A 25056-nucleotide genomic window follows, 5' to 3' on the forward strand; every position below is an offset into this window, starting at 1 on the left:
CTCTGAGATACAGTTTTAATGTATCTATACAATTTTATGATTTATCAAATATATTTGCCTCACATATTTACCATATATGTATATACATGTAAACAACGTATCTGTAGTATCTTAATAACCTCTGACTCTTTTTGGCATAAACATTGTGTATACCTACTGTTCTGCCTAATGGTCACTGATTTTCTTCTGTTCTAGTGCTTACGTACCAAAGACAGCAGCAGGTCATTGCAAGTGGACGGAAGTTCTGAAAGATTTGGAGCTGATCCAGACGTCCAAAGTAAGTTCATTAAAAAGTCAGCATTTCATATAATCATAGGAGCAGACATAATTAATCAAATATTTAGCACTGTACTCAGCTAAGAAGGGCCAGTAACATGGAGCAGGAAAAGGGATGGTATTTGTATAATGTTACTTCATTGGTGGAAGCAAAGGAATAGAAGGTTAAAGGGAACTGGAGTTGACCAAATATTGTGAACTCTAGAATTAAATCTTATTTTCTTTCTCACATTTTCTAAGAAAAGGGGCAGTGGGCTTGGGAGTTAGCTCCTTTGGAGAAAGTATTGTGGGACTCGATTCTGATGAGTCCTCCTCACAGTGAAGCCCATCCTGCAGGTTACTAGGTGACTTGCTGGCTCCCAGTACCTGGATGGACTTGGCCTTCAAACTTCGAATCCATGTCTTGCAGAGGTAGCTGTATTATCTCTAAATCTATTAGTTCATGTTCATAATTCTAACTCTTGTTTTCTTTCAGGACATTGATGTCAGTTTATATACTGCAAACACAGATGAGGATGTAAGTAAACTTAAAATTTGACCATAACTGGTCTAATATGGTAGCTTCATGTCTTTACTTGCAACTTTATCCTAAGGCAGCCTTGGTCTAATTGGAGAAAAGTTTCAGAAATCAAATAACTTGCTTTGGAAGGAACAGTTCTGTTAGTTCAAGTACTTATGATAAATTATCTAAGCAGGTATTAAGTATTTTTATTGAATCACTGCTATTAAAATTCCTCAATTAAAAGGGATGATCCAAAATTATCTTAGCAAAGCAAACATTGCTAAAACAATGTGGGCATTCATTTGTAACTTGGAGGAAAAAAAAGTGGCAAAGAAAATACTTCCAAAGATGATTATTTAACACCATGCACTATTTAATGGAATAAAGTACTGGAGAAGTAGAACACGAAGGGTAACTGTCAGCATCTACCTGTGCATCTCTCTGCTTTTGCCATCTGCACATACATTCTCTTAACTGAACAGAGCCAGAGAGGTTAATCCATTGTAATGGCTGATTTAATACCTGGTAATGTCAGGAAGGTTCTTCTTAAACTGGGACAGTCTGATATGAAAGTCAGATAACCTGGGACTTAATTCTTGGCTTTGTTGGAGAAATCAGCACCTCTGCTTCTTGTTCTTTAATTTGTGAAATGCAGGTAATATCTACTTTCTCTTCTCCCCTACCTATTCTGAATTCAGATCTCTGAATGAAACTGCTAGAACAACTAAGAATAATACTAATTTAATTCTACTATGTTTAATTATATTCCAAATCCCTATCCTAATTAATTATTTTTTTAATGTTCTTCACCAAGACACTGTGTTTCACCTTGTCTTAGCATATTGTCTGGCCTTTATGGTGTTAGCTCTCACAGACAATATTGGCAGATATTTAGAAGTATTTGAAGAGTAAGAAGAGATATCCAGTAAATAAAAATCAGCCACTTTGTTGTAAATTATATCTTACATTCACTTATTCTTTTTTTAACTGTAAAACTATTACAACTTTTTTTTTTTTTTTTTTCAGAAAGAATGCCAAGAACCTGTAATGAGATGCTTTTTGTTAGAGATGAAAGTGATTCTTCAGGAATGTCATATCAAAAATTGTAGTAAAACACAGGATGTATTGAACATATGGAAAAATGGAAATGCAAGCTTAGAAAATAATAAGGTAACACCAACAGTCTGTGGAAAAAATGGCAAATCAAAAGAGTTTCCTCAGTAGCAGAAATACCTCTTTTTCATATAAAAGGTGGGGCGGTACAGATAAAAGTAATTGGGATCCAGTAACCTGTACATGTAACAATAAAAAAGCTGTTCACATTGTGAAAGCTGATTCACAATAATGAAAAAGCAGAATTTACTGGTTTTTAGAAAAACACTTTCAGAATTCCCATCAAAGAAAATAGTTTGACTGTGCATGCATACACACGTCAGGGTGTTTGAATGTGTATGCATAAATAACAGTTTGTAACTTCAGTATCTAAAGTCAGGTATGCTAAGACAGATACAGAAAAGTATCTGCATTTTCAAAGGGACAGCCACTTGTATCTCTCACTGAAGTGCTGTGTCTTTGAAAGCTGATCCTACTCAGAAAGCAAGCCAGGAGCTGCACAGAACATAAGTACTGTGGAAGTCTCCAGCAATGCTTTCTGTAGCCATTGACTGCATTGGAATTATTCACGAAAACAGGACAAACAAGGGTTAGTTCTCTAATGGAACAAACAGATCAGTATCCTGCTTTACTATTGTATTTTCTTTTTCAGTTGAATTCCACAACATCAGCAAAATGCAAAGAATGTGAAGAGTATGAAGAAAAAAATTTTACAGAATTTATACAGAGTTTCGTAAAGGTTATACAGAGAGAATGCAAACACTAACCAAAAGACAAGCTGGGAACTAAGATTTCCCCATGAACATCCTCAGGGAAATTAGATTAACACCAACAATAAATTGGAAAGAACATCACTCTACAATCCTACTTACAGAGTATAACACTTAAACAAATAATCAAATCCCTGTAATTCACAATGTATTCATAACTGGATACATACAAATTATATTACTTATGAAATATACATGAAAGGAATTTAACAGGGTTTAAAGCTTCTTCTGGACTTAAAGTGTCTTTATTTTTTGGTAAGTCTATGGGAAAAGAAATCCTGCCTAACTTACCAACTTTTCAAGAAAATTCTTTAAGAAGATCTCAAAATATCTGCAGTGGGAACCTCCTCATAACATCGGTTCAGGGCTAACTGAATGGGGTTTCAGAGAAAAGCTCTTCTATTGTTATTATTCATATAAAATTATCACGCCCTGTTAAAGCATTTGGCTATAGCTATGTTTGTTACCTGGAATCTATCCCTTTATCACCTGTGCTCCTAGAAGATCCTAGCTCACCTCTCACTTCTGTTGTTAGTCATGTCTGACAGTTCTCCTTGCTGTTTTTTTCTTCATTAATATTCCTTCAACGAACTAGTGTCAAAACACAAGCTGAGGCCTATTTGTCTTAAAGGTCTATTGGCTATCTCTTAATATATTTATTTCTACTGTGGTTTTCAGGTAAACCCAATTTCTTGTTTTACCTAAGAATTCAAAATAAAAAATTAGAATATTTATTCAAAGATTTATCCTTGCCTTTTTTTTCCCCTTTTGTACAATAGCAGCATAAATGTATTAAAAATTATCTCCGGTGTTCTCAACAGATGGTAATGCTGGTGCTTGGTTCCACTGTCCAAAGACAGAGAATGCTTTGTTGTTTCATTTCTTACCTCTGACACAGACACTACCTTAGCCATTATAGTAATTACTACAGTTCCTTTAGCAATTACCAAAGATTTCAATCTAAATTTCAACCGAAGAAAAGTAGTGTAAATTTCATTCTCTGAATAAAGGAGATGAGCAAGTCTCTTACATACTTGGAAAAAATAATTCTATGTGGTAGAAGTCTTTCCTCTGTAGTAGAGTTTGTAACTTCGATCTCCTTTTGGGATCAGAACTTTGAAGGCAGGAATCACTTTTGACCAGTTATTGGAAATCATGCTAACTGTATCTCTAAGATTCACGGCGAAGTGACCTGTGCCCTGGTTAGTTCTGAAATGTTGCATAGTTTTCTTTCAGCTCTTTCTAAAGTAACTGCTTTCTTCATGATTCGTAACCATGCCATACCAACTGGTATCCATAACAAGTAATTATTTTCTCCAGGCACCTCAATTTCTCCATCTTCATTTGATAAATGGCTGAGTCATTCAGCTGTCCACTTACCAGGAAGGAAGTCTCAATCTCATTATGGCAAGAAATACATTGCCTGGTACTCCCTTATTGTTGGGTTACTCCTAACAGTCAATCTTCAGCACTCTGAGGAGCTAAATCTCCAGTAAACTACAAGAGAAAGAAAATAAATGTGAGCACAGTGGATGTCATCTTCCAGGTGACTTATAGACTAATTGATTGGTAAATTCAAAAGCACATAGACCTCAGGATTAAACAATGGCAGAGGTATCACAGAAGAAATAAGCAAATTATTTGCCACTGCAAAACATGAATGGCAGAAGTGTTTATTATATAGTTTGGATGAAGTAAACTGGTCCTACGTCTTAATTTTTTCCTTAGAACCATGGTATTCACTGAATATGATTTTCTCTTACCTGATGTCGCATGCATAGGCAAGGTAATACCAAGTTACAACTGTGGTCTTTAATCAAAGAGATAAAGGGGTTTTCCTTATTTCTAGCTTCAAGGGAGCTTGAGACACAGTCCAGCAGTATTCATGATGGGAGAAACAAACAGCTCCTTTGCTCAGATAGTTTTCTTTATCTTGGCCACTGTGAAAATCATTTACCTGATTAATTTTATTCTGATTTCCATTAAATCATTTACCATTGGCAAGTATGTTAAATACTGTGAATTTGTCTTTCTGAAATAATATTGCTAAGTCTGTGACCGCTCAGTTGCCACCCTGTTAGCTATTTTCTCTTGGACATTGGCCGTATCTCTTTTATTTTGTTTCACCTCCACCTGTTCCAGATGCATATTCTAGAATCAAAAAAGGCCATTTGCTAATCTAGATCTCCAGTATTTCTCCTGGGGTTTTCCTTTTCCTGAGAGCTAAGCTGTCAGTTGAAACATCCTGAATCCTATGGCCGTAAAAAATAATCTGATCAGTATAAAGGATGGACTAAATTAAGGCCAGGTCAGTATTTTTTTAAGTGAGGGAATTCATACATATGCCAGAGGAAAATATTCAATATGACTAAGACATGCATGAATCTTATGTGACTTGTTAGTACTGCAGGCAGAACAGTATAAACAAATTCAGGGTGCCTACTTTTGAAGTAAACATCCCTTGCTTGAGGAAGGTATTTCTTCTACACAAGGTCTAGTCATTTGTGTGGCATTTACTAGCTAATCTTTTCCAACTACTGTTGGTAAATGTTAAGAAAAAGATTAATACTGTATTTTCTCCAATTCATCCAACTCAGTTTGGGAATAAGGTGACTCATAGCAGAATGTTTCTATGTTCAGAAAGAAAAATACCTTTTGACACCAGAAGAGAAGAATAATGGTCTTCCACAGGAGTTTTGGACTACATAATCCTGTGTTCCTGACTTTGCAATAACCTAAAATCTATTTTTCCTTTCCTTTCCTGGTATTCAGTACCCATATTTCTGTCTATATTTTAACAGGATAATGCAAGGAGCACTAGTGCAGATGATGTCTGGCATCTTCTGCCTTCTTGCTGTTTTATTAGACCCTGAAGATAAATACTGGTTGCTCATCAATAGAACTTTGCCTCCGGTGGCTCCGAATATTCGAGCACCTGTTGATCAGGTACGGTGCAGGTAATTTCACAGGAACTGTTTGAAAGCCCTCACAGTTTAAAGTCAACTCTGGATCAGCATCAGTATATTTATACAAGGTCTATTAGCTATAATACCTCCCTCTTAAAACACATAAGAGAATTTAACCAACCATTTCTGCAGACCAGATTTTCTTTTAAGCAGTCCATCTACGCTGCATGATCACTAGATTTTGGTTTCTGCAATGTCCAACTGTCTTTTACAATTACAGGGCACAGTATGTCTTATCAATTTCATCTCCTTGTAGACATTTGGACCTTAAAAGTAGCATCTGACAGTTTCCCCACAATTTTTAAAGTCCGTTCAATTTCTGACTAAGGTTATACAGTGATTTAATGAAGCTAGTAATATGGCATTATCAATGTTGAGTGGATTGAAGGAGTATTCCCCTCTGAAAAGGTAAGCTTTTACATCCTGAGTGGCCCTTCTTAGGCATTTACCTATGTGGATGCATTAGTCTGTAATAATTAATCACTGCCTACAGGTAGCAGTCTATTTGTCCCTTCTTTAACCAAGGAGATGCTATTTTAATGGGCAAGATGCCTTCAGTGAGAATCCAGCAGTGGTGGGAACCTTGAGAGCAAGCGAAGGGCAGGCTAACAGAGTACTGCAGGCCTATAGCTGATGGTCTGTTTTGCCTAGACAGAAACAGGTGGCTCCTCATTTGACTTAGTGATGGTATGAGTGGTTTCATCTTTTTGTCCACTCAAATCCCCTTTTAAGGGCTCAATGTTAAGCGTTCACTGATGTATGTTCGTTTGGAAATGAGAACTTTGTGAAAGCCAGAATCATTAATGGCAGTGAAAAAGGCAAATTCTGAACTGCAGCTACCTCTCTTGTTGGGAGCTTCACTGTTTTGGGGAAAATATTAAAAAAAGGTGGATTCTTTGCCTGCAGTGAAGTAGCTGGGGCCTCAGCAGTAATTTCAGATTATCCATCTTGTTCGTATGGCTGCGTGAGGAAAATAATAGTTAGCAACACACTTTAGGATCCATTCCAGCTCCATGTGGCAAAAGCTGAGAGGCAATGAACATCTGAGTCAGTCAGCCCAACGTACAGTGGTAGCACATACAAAGGAGAGCAAACAGTGTATTTGCTATATATATCAACAGGCATTCTCTATAGCTAAAGCAGTGTTTCAACTGCTTCAGCCAAGGGCCCAGATCCAAAGTTAAATAGAAGGAAAGGAGGGTGGCTACTGTAGAAGGCAGTACGGTGTATGTTGATTTAATCTCCTGAAAGCAACAGCCTGCTCTTTATTTTTCCTGCTGCAGCTTTCTGAACAGGACCAACAGAGATTTCAACAGAGATTGATGCTTTTTTTCATAAGTCCAGCTGAGCACCTGAAAAATAAATATTGTTACATGCCTTAACAGAAAAATGTCACTGAGTTACCAATTGCCTGAATGTTTTGCCACTTACATTTTTGAGTACCAAAGAACTGTTCCATCCTTCAGTACTTCTGCCTCCAAGTAGGAATACTAGACATGCAGGTGCAGTGGATCATAGGGATTCAAGTGGCTACACTGGAGCAATAAATTAACCTCTTATCACACCGGCGGATAAGTGAATGTTTCCAGAAGTATCACCTATTTTGTAAAGCAAGGTAAAAGGCATTTGGATTTACACTGAAAATTATTGCCCAGTAAGTTATGGCCTCCAGGTAAACTGACTAGGACAGAGGCATGTTGCAAATTAGCTCTCCTATGACACATACCAATAGATAATCACATCACTACCCATTTCAAGTACGTAAATTACATGTACAATCCTTAGTCAACTCATCCGTCTAGACAGCTGCATCACAGATACTGTGGTTCTACTGTCCACTAAACCCAAAATAAGTGCCCTGTTGTTCTTGTGAACCTCTTTGCCTGCCTGCCATCCTTTCCTAGTTTAATGTGGGCAACACCACAACAGGATGGAGCTGTAAATATTTTGTTGCATTTCTCATGGGAAGAATATGGAACGAATGTATAGGAACAATATTATAATGATGCCATCTAAGATTAGCCTAGCTGTAATTATCAATCATTCCAGTATCATAAGATTTGCTTTTCTCACAGTTATACTCAAAGGTGACTGAGCTGCCAACCTCTTCCTTGTAGTATTGGAAAGACAGGAAAAATGAAACATCCACTACATGGAATGAAAGCAAACAGACAGAAGGAAAAGAAGTGAGAGCCACCTTAAATGATAACAGTGAAAGCAAAATTATTCCAACTCACTGTGGATCTATTGCATCAATTTTTTCTGAGTAGCAGAATTTGACAAGGGGCTGGATGGAAATAAGGATATACCTGCAATTTCAAAGTGAAAGAGTAAATTACAAAGAGTACTTCCCACAACTGCAGTCAAATCTTTCATGTCTTCCCCCTAACAGGCCCCAAAGGGGGCTTTCAGAGGACTTTGGAAATTCCCATCCTGAGTCCCTGAGCCAAGGTCATGTTAGGATGTCTTGGCAGGAGGATTAAGGATGTGAGAATGAACTAGCTGCGCAGAACAAGTGGACAAAGCCAAAGCAAGAGACACAAACTTAATTGTGTCCTTAAGTCAGTATTGGTGTTCTTGAGAATAGAAGTAATATTAATTTTTATCCACGGTAGTCTTTACTTGCAGCATACCCATAGGAAGGCATACCTTACTATCAATAGAAACAGCACTGCATACCAGAAATTCTGTACAGCATCAGGAGACTGATCAACATGACACTGAGCCATACTTAAAAGGGGACTATTCGGCAGTGTGTAAAGAGCTATACCTTCTCTAGAGGCAGTGGAGAAACAAACTTTGCTACTATGCTCTCTATGGAATATTACTTACATGCACTTAAGGAGGAAAAGCAAGCCATGAACAAGTAGGTTTATGTGTTTTGCAATCATAAGATCAAATCAGCATTCATAAGCTGTTTCCTTCCAATTGTTTTCCTCCAAAGGCTGGAAATGTGGGACAATTCTCATCTCCTTATCAAAAGGCTTAATTAGGCCAATAATCAACATCTTAAATAAAGACATAAAGAAATAAAAATATTCCCAAACCTCATCCTCTTCTGAATGCTTATTATGGGTGGTATCTTCTTGGTCAAGTCAAGGTGATCAGGAATCAATTGGATTTGTAAAAATGGGGGAGAAGATCGGCAAATACAAGAACGAATGAAATATCTGTTTAAATGACTGACTTATCCATACCATGGCATAGGCAGATCACTACCTTTAAAAGTGAAAAAAGTATGGGGGAAAAGGAATGAAGTTAGAACATAAGCAGAAATCGGGGGTTTCTGGGAAATTTCCATACAATAACTTATTCTGCTTCTCTTCCTTCTGAATCAGAATCAGATTTTTCAGAGATGGATAGTGACTACCTATTGGGCAAAAGCTTCAAAGTCTCAACCAAATGGTGAATGGGGAGAGAAGCAGTTGAAGAAATGTCAGGACTTATCTTAGGTGTGAGGCATAATCTTTAGAACATGTCCTCACGGACAAAAGAAATGGATTGATGTAAATATCTTCCTTCTCAAATCATTTATTAGATTCCATTTGTAAAAACGTATGTCCAACAGAAATGGATCGTGACAGAGTTCCTATCAGCTGTGACTCTAATGCTGTGACACCCAAGAAAAGAACTGAGTTTTTCATCCTACCCCTTCAAAATCTGATTTCCCTGGGAAACATAAATAGGTTTATATTCCAATGGGATATCTCCACAGTTCTTTCAAATTTCTAAAATCAAGTATTTATTTAAGATTTATCTTGTAATTCAGCTAGTCTCTCATCATATTCAAATTCCCCAGGCAAGAAAAAACAAGAGCATAGTTTCACCCCCCGACTGTAATTTCACAAAGTCCTGAACCACACAAACTTTGCCCCTTTGTTTCTTTTCCTAGTGAGACTCAATACTCCTCTGGGCTTTCCACTTCAATACATACAGGTCAGAGTTCAATCTCCATGTACAATTACAGAAACTGTGTAGTCACTCAGATAAACCAACCTGCTATGTGGCTTAATAAATCCTCCAGCAACCCCACTTTCCTTTCATAAGTCTCACATCAACCACTTTTACAGCATAAAAAGGATTATCTGCACTTTCTTTTGAGCAGAAGAGTATTTGTCAAAGTTACAGGCTTTAACAAAGTTTGCAGCTGGCTGAAACCCTTCTTCCTTACATCACTTCTCCCTGTGCCATTAGCTTCTTAGGCATAAAAAGAAGTTCGGTAATTCTGATTTCCTACTTTGTGATTAGTTTTACACAAAATACTGCTCTCTTTCAACCTGATGAAATAGAGCTGAGAATTAGCCAAAGTTTGTCCAGTGCCAAAATTTTCTGTATCTTTCTGTAAGAGGTTGTGCCTTTCAAATTAAATACATGTGCATAATATGTAATATGGAAAATTATCTGAGGCTCAGGGGGTCAACATGCAGCACATATATTTAGACACATAAAAATATATTTTTAAAAAGCATACTACATATATATGCTTTATTTTATGTTTTGATTATTAAATCTTCCTATGAATCTGTATTTTCTGGTGTTTTGTTTGCTCTATCCAGATGGTAAATTTACCATTTATCTAACCTGAACTGATTTTTTTTTCTAGTAAAAATAAATCCTTTTTTTTAATGTTATCTAAGTTATATTTATTAAAAAATATGTGCAACTGTTTTATATGATGATACATTAATAGTGTTGCTTTTGAATAGACACTGGTCAAACTCTAGTATGAGAAATGCTCTATGCCAGAACATATTAAATGATGAGAACTGTGGTTATGCTATACTTTAATAATAAATTGTTAATAATATAATAAGACATAACAATATTGTTTATGACATTTAATATAAGCATAATCTAATAATGTTGCTTTAATACAATATAGTCACATTGCTTTATGTGTTCATTCCCATACTGTTTATTACCAATAAAATTCCCAACTCTGCTTAGTCAAACAATGCAAATTTTTTTTTATGCTTTGCACTGCACATTTGATCTAGGGCAGGTACATATTATGATCGCTAGCCACATAAAAAATCCAGATGTTATAATTTTTGTGAGACAAACATGGTGAAATGTTCTGTCTACCACTTGTAATAAAGAGACATTTTAATTTATATTTACATTTCACATAAAATCAGGTACTGCTTTGTGGATTAAGGACTGACTATGAAAAGTTAAACAAGCAAAATTTAAAGATGGTTCGGTTCGCTTTGGTTTTCAAAACATTGCAAATTATTTACAGTGTTCTAGACTTCTAGAACAGGCAGATTTACCACTAGACATCTACAGGCTTAAATACACCTATTTCTACTTAGTATATTTGCTGTATTTACCTACTCATATCTTGCATTCCAAGCACTTTAAGGCAGGGGCATTACTTTTGTTACATTCATTGGAGTCTTCAGGAGTAATCAGAATATACCTACTTCTAACTGGAACAGCTTAGAGCTTATCCACTTTTCTACTTCAAACAGGTGCGCTTATTCATATACTACTGCTTATTTTATGTGTGCGTGTACGTGTGTGTACAGCGTCAAATACCATATGCCCAATCAAGAGATTTTCAGCTTGTGGTCCACAGGGCAGCTAAGCAAAAAGTAATGAAGAAAAATCATCCTGCTGTCCATCAGAAAATGTTAAACGGTAATCAGAATAAAAAAGCATGACAAAAACAATAGTTCTAAGGACTGCCTCCAGTAAAAACAACAACATTGTAAGTACCCTGAGAATGGTTTCTAATGCACTTTTTTTCACAAGTTGTAGTTGAGGAAAACAAAGAACTGCAACTAACTTTTTGTATGTCGTGTTGCTTTCTTGAAATCAAATTTTAAAATACAGTGACAGTATTGCTGAAGGAACCTGCATTAGACCCAAATACATTATTTCTGTTGTGAGATGAACGGAAGTCATCAGCTTGCAGATTTGTTTATTCAGTGCCTTTCAGGAAGCGACTGGACTGGGCTTTTCAAAAATCAAATACTGCATGTCAGTAATCATTACACAACCTTAATGGCTCTTCTACCACAAATGACAGATCTAATTGAAGTGGCAAAAGTGAATTTAAGAGAAATTCAAAATATCCTTATGTCATTAAAACTTCTCTAATATAGCACAAACAATGATAACATTGTATTGTAGCAGTGTGGTGTCTGTGCTGTAGGTAAAACTGAGAAACCTTTCTATTTAAAAGTTGCCTTCCCCAGCTCTTCTAAGACTCACATACCTCCTTCAGTTAGCTTGCGAAAATTTTCTCTCCCACCAGAAAAATCCTAATATTTCTTATAATTGACAGAGTCTACTGGCTTTGAATGGAGTACTGAGAAGACAAACCGTGCTTTTGGTCAAAGCATTCAAGACACTTAATTTTTATCTAGTTAGTAGTACGTGGAAATCCCCAATCCTCTAAGGCAGCAATACTGAATATCTGGTGTTCATTGTAATCGATTATGACAGCTGGGAATTTCTTCTCCCCATTAACCTTAATTGTGACTTTTTACATCACATTTTGCAAGAATGTTTTTTTTTTTTCTTTTAGTCACAAGATAACAAATGAGAGATTAATGTATATTTCCTTTGGTTGTTCCTTTGGCAAGCTTGCTACAACTAATTCAAAGAAAATTAGATCATTATGAATAATTTCTGCAACAAGCTTCCTGCTTTCATGCATCATTCGACATTTTAAATTTTTTACAGATGTCTTCAGATAACATTTCTCTCTCTCATGCTGCCTGCTGCAGGACAGTGACTGGGCTTCATTTTACCCTATACAATCTTGCTAGCATTAGGTATCAGGCATTTGGATAAGGTAACTTGTCCAAAAACCGCTTGGCTGTACTGTATTTTTATTACTTGACAGAATTCCTTTTTAGGAGCTCATCCTCTGGTATTTTATATCACTAATAAATTATTAATATCTACCTGGGACAACTCAGACAGAATTCATTGAATTTGTTTGTAAGTTTTAAATTCTCCAGCTATGACATACAGGGTGCAGATGTTAACTATTGGATTAAAAAGCTAAAGGGATCTTTGTCATTTTAATGTCTTCCTTTCCCCCCCATGACCTTCTGGGAATTTCTGAAAACACTGATAACTCTGGATAGCTATGTTCTGTTTCAGCACTGGTGGAGGAATGTCAAGCTTCCACAAAGCAGGCATCAATTGTCAGTGGGTAGGACATAAGCTTTTCCAGATATGTGCTTGTATAGGATCTCCATTGTCTGGTCACTGACAGTAAGACCAAGCTATGGAAATGATGCCTTGTCTTCCCCAGTGCACAGGAAAAAGGCACAATCACCAAAAACCAATGGCTCCTGAAAGAGCTCTTTAGAAGTCATAATTTCTGACTCTGCAGAGGAGCTTCTAGAAGTCCCATTAGCAACTGAGTGGGACGGTGATGATGGCTATCATAAAACACGGGGTTTATGCAGATAATTTTCTACCAGGCAAGCTCCTTAAAATAACAATTGCAAAGTCCTGTTCTCATTACCAAAGGCCTCCATGCCTATGCAAATAAAAAGAAAGAGTGAGGAATTATTCCTTGGCCCCAAGGCCAACTGGCACAGCACAGCTTATTTGGGGGTGACCACATGAATGAATGCATCTGCATCTAGTGCCAGAAAGCAAGGAGTATTTTGAAGCTGCAGTGACATAACGGGACAGGACAAAAATGATAGCACCACTGACGAATATGCTATAAGGAGCCACAAGGAAGGGGTGAAGGCATAGAAAATAATGATTTCCTCTGGTCATTCAAGTTATTGTAGCCACTAAATATTAAAGCTGACAAGATTTGGAATCTAGACACACAGATATCTGTGGCTGCCCTCACTAAGCTGTTAGTTGCATCTTCCAAGCTGCAAATCATGACCAATAACAAGGTGTACCAGATGTTGAAACCAGAGGTCCATTTCTGCCTGCCCAGCTACAAGTAGCATTTCGAGTGTAAACCATCGCGGTAACAATGATCTCTAACACCTAAAGGTACTCTGTAACCAACACAATCAACAAAACCCTGGGACATTGAGAGATAAAAGAATAACACACAGTTATTTCCTTGGCTCAATATCATGTCTGTGAATGCTAAGACTAGAAGATCTCAAGGTTCTGAGAAGTAGAGAGTAAGCATTAAGTAGCATATGCATTCAGACACTGTTTTCAACAGCATCCCATGCCATGAATACCTTTGTTTATGAACAATATAAAACAAGATCTGCCTTTACCCTTCTCATACTAAAACACTTTCTTGCTTCATGGTAGAAAATTTTGTATGTGCTTCATTTTACAGCCCTCTTATCCTTAAGGGTTTTATACTTTTATTTTCCTCTTATTAAACACCCAGGCTACACTCATCTCCCACCTAATTGCTGTCAAAAGCCAGACCACCCTAGGTTCTGCAGCTGAAGCTGCACTGAACAAGAGACATATTAAATCTCTTGAGGTGCATATCCACTCCTTCCTTCATGCCATGCGCACCCCCACGCAAGAAAAAAAGCTTCACTCAATTCCATCACAATGAAGTCCTTCCAGACTGCATCATTCTTTCACTGCCAAACCCCTTTAATTAAGCCCTCCAATACTCACAGCAGCTATGCCAAAGACAGAGAATACAGCTTCAGTGCAGGAAAATCTCCTTTGGCTATGATATCTGTAGTGCTTAAGGTTGCCTGTGCATTCTTGGTCATGGGAGTGAGTTTTGTTAAACAAACCATTCCAGAGGGGCATGATTATACCTCCAGGCAACCCTCAACCTGTATCAAAGTTTTCTGTTAATACACTACAGTGTATCAAATAGATCAGTCATAACTACAGTTATAGCTAATAGATCTTAGAATTACTTAGTAGAATAAAACAAAAAACCTTACAAATACCTTTTGCCATCCAAAAGGGCAAAGCGATGCTCACCCAAAAAGTTGTTTTAACTCCTCAGATGCTGCCAGAAAGTAGTCCAGACCAGTGTTTGCACAATAGTTAGGACACTGGGACATATGTTGTAACTTGAACAGTGCAGCTGGACATTTCTGTAAGGAAAAGATGTTTACTTCAAACAATATTCACTCACAGCTGTTGCTACAAAAGCACATGAAGAGAATTCAGGAATCTATTAATGCGAAAGATTATTATTGGCTGTTTTCTGGTTGTAAGCAGAGTTGCAAATTATTTTTTTACTTGAAAATATTTTCTAACAGAAACTTATTATATCTTCATAAACAGTCTTTTAAGCAACTTTCTAAGTTACAGCTTTATTATAAGATCACTGACATCCTTGTGAAAAGAGGATGACAAATATATGTCAAAAAAATGTGTTTTGAAATAGTTGCATTTTTCGCATGCCCTAGAATAATACTGTGTGGGATACTAGTACATACGAAGAGTATATAGACTACATTCTCAAACTTTCTCAGGGCTTCAGGGAAATTTACAGTGGTTTTTATTCCATATTCCAAAAAGAATTACTGGAATTTTCAACTTTCACTATCTAAAAAAATATGCCAATTTATAGTCAGTCTGAAATGGCTTTCAGTCAATCTAGCAAAATCAGCTCAACAGTAAAATTCTTGGCTATATTTAAAGTGATTGAGAATTTTCCAAAAGACTTTCTTTGTATACAAGTAAAACTACAAACTGTTTTAAACACAAGGCAGTGTTTCCATGTAGTTTTTTTCAAGATTGCTCCAATCCTATCTGATACGTACCTCTGGCAATACTTCTACAATGAATTGTGCGACCTCATTCTGGTTTTGCAAATATAAAGGTAAAACCCACCTTATGCTTGAGATTGATTGTATTTTCCCGTGATGAAAAGACCTGAAAGTGTCTTCTACTTATTGAAGTCAGAAAGCTGAGTTGTCCAAAATATATACAAGTGATTTTAGAACCAAGGGAGTTTTTAACCCCATTTTTACCCCATTTTAAAATACTGAAAATTTTCTCAGAATATATTCTAAGAGGGAATGTTACTGTAAATCTTAGGTCAGAATTTCTATAACTTCACTGTAAGCATCCCAACTGTTAGCAATTAAACACGTTTCTGGGAAGCACCCCTACAACATCCTTGGTGAGGATAGTGGGCTAAATAAAGAATAAAAAGAAAATACAAAACCCCACCTTTTGATAAGCAAAGTATATTAATCATATCTCAATCTGAACAAGTCAGATTACTATAATTTAATTTTATTATCTTGCATTTTGTATATTACTTTTCTGTCTTTCACTTCCTCTATACTCTCCCTTCCTGCATTTCTTTCAGTTAGGGAATAGGCTTTTAAAGAGATCTCTTAAAATGGATGGTTACACCTTCAGGGTTAGACTTTGTCTCTAGGACACAGACTTTAACTTGGGTTGTAGAGAATGGCAATATCCTGCTTAGCAGAACAAATAAGATGTAGAGCAGTGAGGTGACAATTCCTTGGGCTGAAGAGCAGCGCTTACAGAAGGCTGCGCATCTCTGCTCTTTTGCTGTCATCACCAGCCTCCACCTGCGGTACACAGCTTAAATTAAGACAGTTTGCTATCATTGATACATTGTTTCGATCCCTTCTGTTCAGGAACTTGAAAGAACATTATGAGAGCAAGACGAAAAGGGAATGAGAGGGAGTAACTGAAATGCAGCACTGTTAGCAACTCTTACGCCGCAAGGGTACATTTCAACCCAAGAGACAACTCTCAGTTAAAAGTACGTTCCCAACTTCAGAGAACTAGGAAACTCACTCGTGGCCAGCCTTTTGATCCCAGGATCAAAAGAAGGGACAACTAGTATTTTCTTTAATTAAAATAATTCTTTTTTCTTTGCTATTTAATCTCAAAGATATTTATAAAGGTCAAAAGTAGTCATCATCTTTGTATCTGTAATGAATTTAAAGACATAATTTCCCTACTTATTCTAATAGTCCTTCTTTGCAACATAGAATTGAGAGATATGTAACATTCTTAGGGGTTTATGTAAACGTAGGTGAGAGTTGATGTTAAATGACAGACAACAGATAAATCGAATACTAGAAGTTCTTGCCATCTGTATATTAACTGTACTTAACTAACAAAAAGCCACTGAGCATCTTTAATCTGCTGCTATTGAAAGTACCTTGCTTGTTCTCCAGCCATCCAGCTAGATAAGAAACTATCTTTCAGGTATACAGTTTTTTAACTTAAATTCAAATCCATTGTTGAGTTACAAAAAAGAAAATAAAAGGCTCTAAAATCTGTTTTATACTAGCACCAAATTTAAAAGCTGGCATTTCAGATCCAGCAATGCTACAAATGGCAATTTCAATTAGTAGATAAAGGAACTTCCCCATTTTTTAAGCTTAGGACTTGCTTCTGGCTCAGAAGTCTCATCACACAGGGCAATACTTCCATGGTAAGAACTGAGTGGATAATCTGCAGAGCATCTTCTAAGGATCCTTTCCGAGCACATGGTTCTCGGGCAGGACTGTTCTGCTACAGCTTGTGTCTTGGGAGGGCATGGGAAAACCCTAGAAAACTGCACCTAAATTTCATCTCATTCCTTCCCCCCTACTGTTTCTCCACAAATACTCTCTCTGCAAATCACATGCTGAGCATAAGTGGATTGTGTGTATATGACAGCTGCTGGCTAGCCAGCTAAAGGGCTACCTCCATCTGCTATCCCCTGCTATGCCCCTACAAAATGGTAAGGTGAACTAGACATGCAAATTGCACGCAACTTTGATCACACCAGCAGCACAAGTACTCAATTTATAGAGATTTTCTCTAACTCTCTGCAACTGAGTGACCACAGGCTGACCCTATCAGCCAAGTGTGTGGCACCTCTTTGAAAACACATTTAAGAAAGGGAGGTAGGAATGAAAAGAATGAGGAATAGCAGAGGGAGCACCAAGGTAAGAGAAGCAGGTGCTCTATGGCACTGGAGCAGATATCCCCTGCAGTTCATGGAGGACGCCACACTGGAGCAGCTAGATGTTTCCTGAAGGAGCTGTGGCCCATGCAGAGCCTATGCTGGAGCAGGTTTTTCCTGAAGGACTGCAAGTCACAGAATCACAGAATGGTGGGGGTTGGAAGGGGCCTCTGGAGATCATCTCATCCAACCCCCCTGCTTGAGCAGGCACACCCAGAGCAGGGGGCACAGGAACGCATCCAGGTGGGGTTTGAATGTCTCCAGGGAAGGAGACTCCACAACCTCCCTGGGCAGCCTGTGCCACTGCTCTGGCACCCTCACAGGAAAGAAGTTCTTTTCTCATGTTTAGCTGGAACTTCCTGTGTTCCAACTTGTGCCCATTGACCCTTGGCCTGGCGTTGGGCACTATTGAAAAGAGCCTAGTCCCATCGACCTGACGCCCGCCCTTTAGATATTTATAGGTATTGATGAGATCCCCCCTCAGCCTTCTCTTCTCCAGGCTGAACAAACCCAGGTCTCTCAGTCTTTCCTCATAAGAGAGATGCTCCAGTCCCCTGATCACCTTCGTGGCTCCCCGCTGGGCTTGCTCGAGCAGTTCCCTGTCCTTCTTAAACTGGAGAGCCCAGAACTGGACACAGTACTCTAAATGTGGTCTCACTAGGGCAGAGCAGAGGGGGAGGATAACCTCTCTTGACCTGCTGGCCACACTCCTTTTAATGCAGCCCAGGATACCATTGGCCTTCTTGCCCACAAGGGCACAGGGCTGGCTCAGGGTCAGCTTGCTGTCCACCAGCACTCCCAGGTCCTTCTCAACAAAGCTGCTTTCCAGCAGGTCAGCCCCCAGCCTGTACCGGTGCATGGGGTTGTTCCTCCCCAGGTGCAGGACCTTGCACTTGCTTTTGTTGCATTCCATGAGGTTCCCCTCGGCACAGATCTCCAGCCTGTCCAGGTCTCGCTGAACAGCAGCCCAGCCTTCTGGTGTATCAGCCACTCCTCCCGGCTTGGTGTCATCGTGAACTTGCTGAGGTTACACTTGATCCTATCGTCCAGGTCATTGATGAATATATTAAACAGGACTGGGCCCAGCACAGACCCCTGGGGAACGCCACTAGTGACAGGCCTCCAACCAGACTCTGCCCCATTGATCACAACCCTCTGAGTTCTGTTGTTGAGGCAGTTCTCAATCCACCTCGCTGTCCTCTCATCTAACCCACACTTCCTTAGCTTGCCTATGGGGATGCTATGGGAGACAGTGTCCAATGCCTTACTGAAGTAGAGATAGACAACATCCACTGCTCTCCCTTCATCGACCCAGCCAGTTATGCCATCATAGAAGGCTATGAGGTTGGTCAAGCATGATCTCCCCTTGGTGAATCCATGTTGACTATTTCTGATAACCTTCTTTTTCTCTACTTGCCTGGAAATGACCTCCAGGATGAACTGCTCCATCACCTTTCCAGGGATGGAGATGAGGCTGACAGGCCTACAGTTTCCCTGGTCCCCCTTCCTGCCCTTTTTGAAGATTGGAGTGACATTTGCTTTCCTCCAGTCCTCGGGAACCTCTCCTGTCCTCCATGACCTTTCACAGACAATGGAGAGTGGCTTGGCAAGAACATCCACCGGCTCCCTCAGCACTCATGGGTGCATCCCATTGGGGCCCATGGATTTGTGAGGATCCATTTTGCATAGATGATCTCTGACCCAGTCCTTCTTAACTGATGGTAAGTCTTCCCTTCTCCAGATTTTTTCCTCTTCTCTGGGGGCTGAGATGCCTGAGGGCCAGCCTTAGCAGTAATGACCAAGGCAAAGGCGGCATTCAGTAACCTTGCCTTCTCTGCATCCTGCGTTGCCAGGACTCCTTCCTTGTTCAGCAGTGGGGCCCACTGTGTCCCCAGTCTTCCTTTTACTGCTGATGTATTTAAAGAAGCCCTTCTTGTTATCTTTGACATGCCTTGCCAGATTTAGTTCCAAGTGGGCCTTGGCTTTCCTCATCGCATCTCTGCATACCCTGACAACATTCCTATATTCCTCCCAAGTGGCCAGTCCCTTTTTCCACATACTGTGAACCCTCCTCTTGCACCTGAGTTTCTCTAGAAGCTCTTTGCTCATCCATGCGGGTCTCCTGGCTCCTCTGCCGGACTTCTTCCTCATAGGGATGCACCGATCTTGAGCTCGGAAGAAGTGGTCCTTGAATATTGACCAGCTTTCTTGGACCCCCCTGCCTTCCAGAGCCCTAGCCCATGGGATTCCTCCTTGCAGGTCTTTGAAGAAGCCACAGTTGGCTCTCTTGAAGTCCAAGGTTGTAATCCGACTCGTTGCTCTGCTACCACGCAGTATCCTGAACTCAATCACCTCATGGTCACTGCAGCCAAGGCTACCCCCAACTCTCACATCCTCAACCAGCCCTTCCTTGTTTGTTAGGATAAGGTCGAGCAGCACATCTCATCTTGTTGGCTCCTCCACCACTTGCATCAAAATGTTGTCCTCAGTGCTCTGCAGGAACCAGAGCAGGGAAATAGTGTGAGAGGGAAGGAATGGCAGAGAAATCACTACATACTGACAATCTTACCCTTGCCCCCCCACCCGATAGATTCCGAGCTGCTACTTGGGGGTGGATGTAGAGGAGTCTGGAGTGGTGGAATGAAGTTGAGCATGCTAAAGGGGGGAGGAAAGGTGTTCTAAAGTTTGTATTTGGTTCTAACACCCAAATCTACTTTAATTGGCAATAAACGCATAATGCAGTGGGTGAGCAATTGGCTGATGGGTCGGGCTCAAAGGGCCATAGTAAATGGGGTTACATTGGGCTGGTGGCCAGTCACTAGCGGGGTTCTGCAGTGATCCACCTCGGGGCTGGTACTCTTTAATGTCTTTGTTAATGACTCGGATGCAGGACTTAAAAGAATACTAATTAAGTTTGCCGATGACACAAAACTGGGAGGAGCTGTTGACACTCTTGGTGGCAGAGAGGCCCTGCAGAGGGATCTGGACAGACTGGAGAGCTGGGCAGTCACCAACTGCATGAAGTTTAACAAGGGCAAGTGCTGGATTTTGCACCTGGGGCACGGCAACCCTGGCTGTACATATAGAGTGGGGAATGAGAGGCTGGAGAGCAGCTCTGCAGAGAGGGACCTGGGGGTTCTGGTCGACGGCAAGCTAACGTGATCCAACAGTGTGCCCTGGCAGCCAAGAGAGCCAACCATGTCCTGGGGTGCATCAAGCCCTCATTGCAGCTGTTCAAGGGAGGCGATTGTCCCGCTCTGCTCTGCGCTGGTGTGGCCTCACCTCAAGTGCTGTGTGCAGTTCTGGGTGCCACAGTACATTAAGGATATAAAGCTACTAGAGAGTGTCCAGAGAAGGGCCGTGAAGCTGGTGATGGGTTTAGAGGAGAAACCATACAAGGAGTGGCTAAAGTCCCTTGGTTTGTTCAGCCTAGAGAAGAGGAGGCTGAGGGCAGACCTCATCGAGGTCTTGCAGCTTCCTCACAAGGGGAGGAGGAGGGGCAGGTGTTGGTCTCTTCTCTCTGGTGACCAACAATAGGACCCGAGGGAATGGCAGCAAGATGTGCCAGGGGAGGGTTAGGGTGGATATTAGGGAAAGGTTCTTCCCCCAGAAGGTGGTGGAGCACTGGAACAGGCTCCCCAGGGAGGCATCACGGCGCAAAGCTTGATGATATTCAAGCAGCACTTGGACAACGCCCTCAGAGATATGTTGTGAATTTGGGGTTGTTCTGTGCAGGGACAGGAGTTGGACTTGATGATTCTTGTGGGTCCCTTCCAACCTAGGACATTCTGTGATTCTATAATAAATTAGATTAGTTTTCCCCAATTTGAGTCTGTTTTGGCCTCTACAGTAATTGGTACGCAATCTGCCTATCTTCATCTTGACCCATGAACTTTCCCACCTTATTTTCTATCCCCGCTCTGCTGAGGAACGGGAGTGAGCTAGAAGATGGGGTGGAGTTCAGCCTTTAGCTGAGGTTAACCCACTGTACCTATGCTATGCACTTTCTGTACGGAACTGTTGCCAGTAGGTATCTGAGCTCAGAGGTGTGCAAATCCCTAATCTTACTTCACTGCACACAAATGACCTTTTAATTTATTATTCCATCCTCGACATGTACTACTCAATATATTCAGTGCACTAAATACATTTGGGAGTTGCTGTGGATTAAAGATTAGCTGTGACAAACTGAACTTTTCAACCAAGTAACCAAGGGGAAAATACCAATTAAGCAATGCTGCAGTTCCTTGCAGACAAAGCATGCATTCAAATAGCTGTCCAAACCACACAGCTAGAAGTAATTTGTAGGCTCTACTACTAGGTTAACAAACTGAATATGCATTCTCCTGTGCCCCCATTTCTATGTGCATGCAGTCCCAAAGAGGGTTTCTTAAGTTTCTTACCATTGCCAGAGAACCAGGGATAATGAACAAATGTGTGCAGACCTTTCCTCCCTACAGACCCATCACACTACCACAGAAGAAAACAGAAATGAGTTATGACTGTGAAAGTCCTCTGACTATCAAAAGAAAATCTACTCTGAAAGATTAGTCTGTTCTAGCTCTCAACAGTATTTGAGGCTTAAGAAGTTGCACATCAGACTTTAATATTTTACTAGCACTGTCAAAAGAAAACAACAGTGAAATACTGTGCCACATTCTGGCCCTTCACATGCTGGAGGATTTCCCAGATAACTTCTAGGATATCAAAGGGCATAGGCCTTTGAAACAAGTAATAAAAATCTATCTTTCAAAAGTACTGTTTCTAGTGAGCTTGCAAAGTAGCCAGCCCATAACTGCCAGGTTGATTTGGAGGGAGGTGTCCTGTTGGTCAGAAGAAGGGAAACGGATGAGCATCAGCAAAAATCTCTGTGGATAGTCTTGCAGCTTCTTGTTTTCTAACCTTACAAAGTTGCTATCTAAATATGGCTAGCACAAACTTTAAAAAAAAAAAGAATTCTAATAACAAACCTTAGTCCCTAAAATATCCTCTGAATATCAGGACATATGCCATACTTGTGTATGAAAACAGATTCTTGCAAGTAGAGAAAAACTAATGGGAAATAAAAAAAATTCCTGCATTTTGAGACCCTGAAGCATCTCACAATCAAATATCTCAATAATGACCACAGCAGACAAACACAAAATTTGTATTAAAATTACCTCTGTATTTGTATTGAGAAATTATTTCTGAGGATTGAAGAGTCTTGGAAAAAAATTCATTTGGAACCAATTTTAACCACATATATAACAGAGGTAATATCAGCCAGATAATAACTCAATTGTAAACAGTGACTATATACTTCCCTGGAATACTGTATTTTATAACAAGAACTCTACATATGCAAATCTACCGAGTTCTCTCTCCTGTGCAAAAGGGTCAAATTCTGCATCAGTGTGTCATTGATAGGCATTTACACCAACACAGCCAAGAACAAATTTCAGCTCAATGACTTATCAGTCAAGTATAAAGGCCCATTTATGTTGAATAGAATATTATATGAAGGTTTATTTACAACTTAAAATCAATGCTAGTCCTTATCAAACAACTAAGTGTGCTTAATATTAGATCTATTGTAACACTGTGAAAAATAGCTGGGAGGTGCATTATTTTTATCCAATATTCTTAATGTCTTTTCACAAATGATTGAATACATGTTTAAATCTAGGGTGGTTCAAGACTGCAAGACCTCCCCACTTGCTTCTCTCTCATGGGTGTGTAGCAAACTAGAAAAAAAAGTATTACCAGCAAATACTGCACCCATGTTATGTCAAAGATCTCATCAAAACGGAGAGTTTAACATGATCTGTCAGAGAAGGACATGTTTACCAGATCACAGGACAGAGATGGAAGGGCTCACAATCCATGTGTTTAGGATAATTTCATACTCTAAGCCCAAGATAAACAGAGGAATTTGTTAGGCTTATCTTCTGGCAAAGAGACCAAACAAAGAAATGTGCAGTCACCAAAGGGAAATCAGTCCCCCCAGTCTGGGATCATCAGTTGCTGTAAATATACAAAATAGGTGTGTAAAACAGAAATAACTACCAACTGCTTACCTGCTAAAATAGATGTTGGGGGATATAATCAGAGTTTCATATCTTCCTATGCTTCGTGCATCAACAGGACTGTGACAGGTGTCCTATGAAAATCGCAGCATGCTTGCATTTGCCACTCTCTTTTACTAAAATGGTTTTTCTTGCTTTTTCAGTTCAGTTCCTGCACTTGACTCAAGCCTATGATTCATGTCAGATTAAATAAAATCTGATTTTTAAAAAACAAACTGAACACCTTTTTGTGGGCTGAGGAATGTTTGTTCTTTTGTCACAGACTAACTGATTTTGTACTTTGAATTGTGGGTTAGGACACTGTCTCTTCAGCACTGTTAAGTTTTTCTTGGAAAAAGATGTGGTATTGGGATCTTTATGGGCTATAGCTTCCCAGAGATAGGAAATCTAGTGGGCAGGCACTGCAGAACACATTACTAAGCAGAGGTGGTACAACAGTATAACTGAAATTAAATTAAGAGCTGAAGTAATACTTAGAACTTGTACCAGAGTGGTAAGCACCAAATATTGTAGCAAGCCATTTTCAGAGGTATTGGTATATCTTTGCTCACAGAAAATCAGACTAAAAGATAAATTATCAGTCAGCAGTAATTGCTATTTTTCTTTTAAATCCTCTGCTTTGCTGCCTTATGACATTTATATGATTTATAACCATAATCCTGTTTATTGCCCGGTTGTCTATTCAGAAATACACTATGGAGTGTTACCTTCTCTGTCGCACTTGACTACAAACTTACTACAGCAGTTCGTGAATAATTCTAGAGCAAGAGATTTTGATAATGAAGTGATCCTCAACATATGTTTTTCAGAGCACAATTTGACTTTCTAATGATGCGGATGTTCTGCAAATCACAACCCCACATGTAAGATATGTATGTCTCTCAAGGAGTTGCTGGAAAGAGAAGTGGGAAACTTAACAACACATTCAGCATCAATAGGTCTCTCTCATCCCAGAGGTGGCATTGGCAGTTCCATAATTACATACACTTGAAAACCCATTTTACCTACACACAGCAATAATTCAATTAGTTAGAAAATGAAAACCAGAACTTTTCCAGCACAAAGTTGCATTTGCTTTAATATAATTATCTAAAAAACATCTGCTCTGTCCCTTACAGCTTATCAAACTAAACTTTTTCCAAAAACATCTAGACCTAGGATAGGGATCCCAAACAAGAATTGCCACTTTCTGAAGTGGAACTTTGTCTTGATCTTCCCACGGAACCTGTGCTGATGAGTAAACTCTCTCAGCACTTGTTTTGGATTTCAACAAAGGGATGAAAATTCTCCTTGAACTTACAGCTATAAGTCAAAGACTGAAAACAACCCTTGTGTTTCAGTGCTCACACACTTTGTCCTTTCCTACTATCCCATTTTTAGCATATGCTTCAGATACTCCATGATGGGTGATGAATTTCCAAAGGTGTATGTAGCACTGTACTTAGTAGGAGAAGCATATTTAAGATGTTTCATTACTAGACTGGATTTC

The 25056-nt window shown here is 39.4% G+C and overlaps 1 protein-coding gene across 1 annotated transcript in view; it reads left to right on the top strand.

The window, feature by feature from the left end:
- IL15 (interleukin 15) overlaps positions 1-3395 on the top strand; it is a 28156-nt gene extending 24761 nt beyond the window's left edge. The window contains exons 3-6 of the mRNA XM_009505816.2: positions 196-277; positions 752-793; positions 1805-1948; positions 2544-3395. Coding sequence (XP_009504111.2) covers positions 196-277; positions 752-793; positions 1805-1948; positions 2544-2657 — 382 coding nt within the window. The 3' untranslated portion in view covers positions 2658-3395. The remainder of the gene's footprint in view (positions 1-195; positions 278-751; positions 794-1804; positions 1949-2543) is intronic.
- Positions 3396-25056: the final 21661 nt, after the last annotated feature.

The sequence above is a fragment of the Phalacrocorax carbo genome, chromosome 4 (genome assembly GCF_963921805.1).
Source record: "Phalacrocorax carbo chromosome 4, bPhaCar2.1, whole genome shotgun sequence".
Classification (NCBI taxonomy): domain Eukaryota; kingdom Metazoa; phylum Chordata; class Aves; order Suliformes; family Phalacrocoracidae; genus Phalacrocorax; species Phalacrocorax carbo.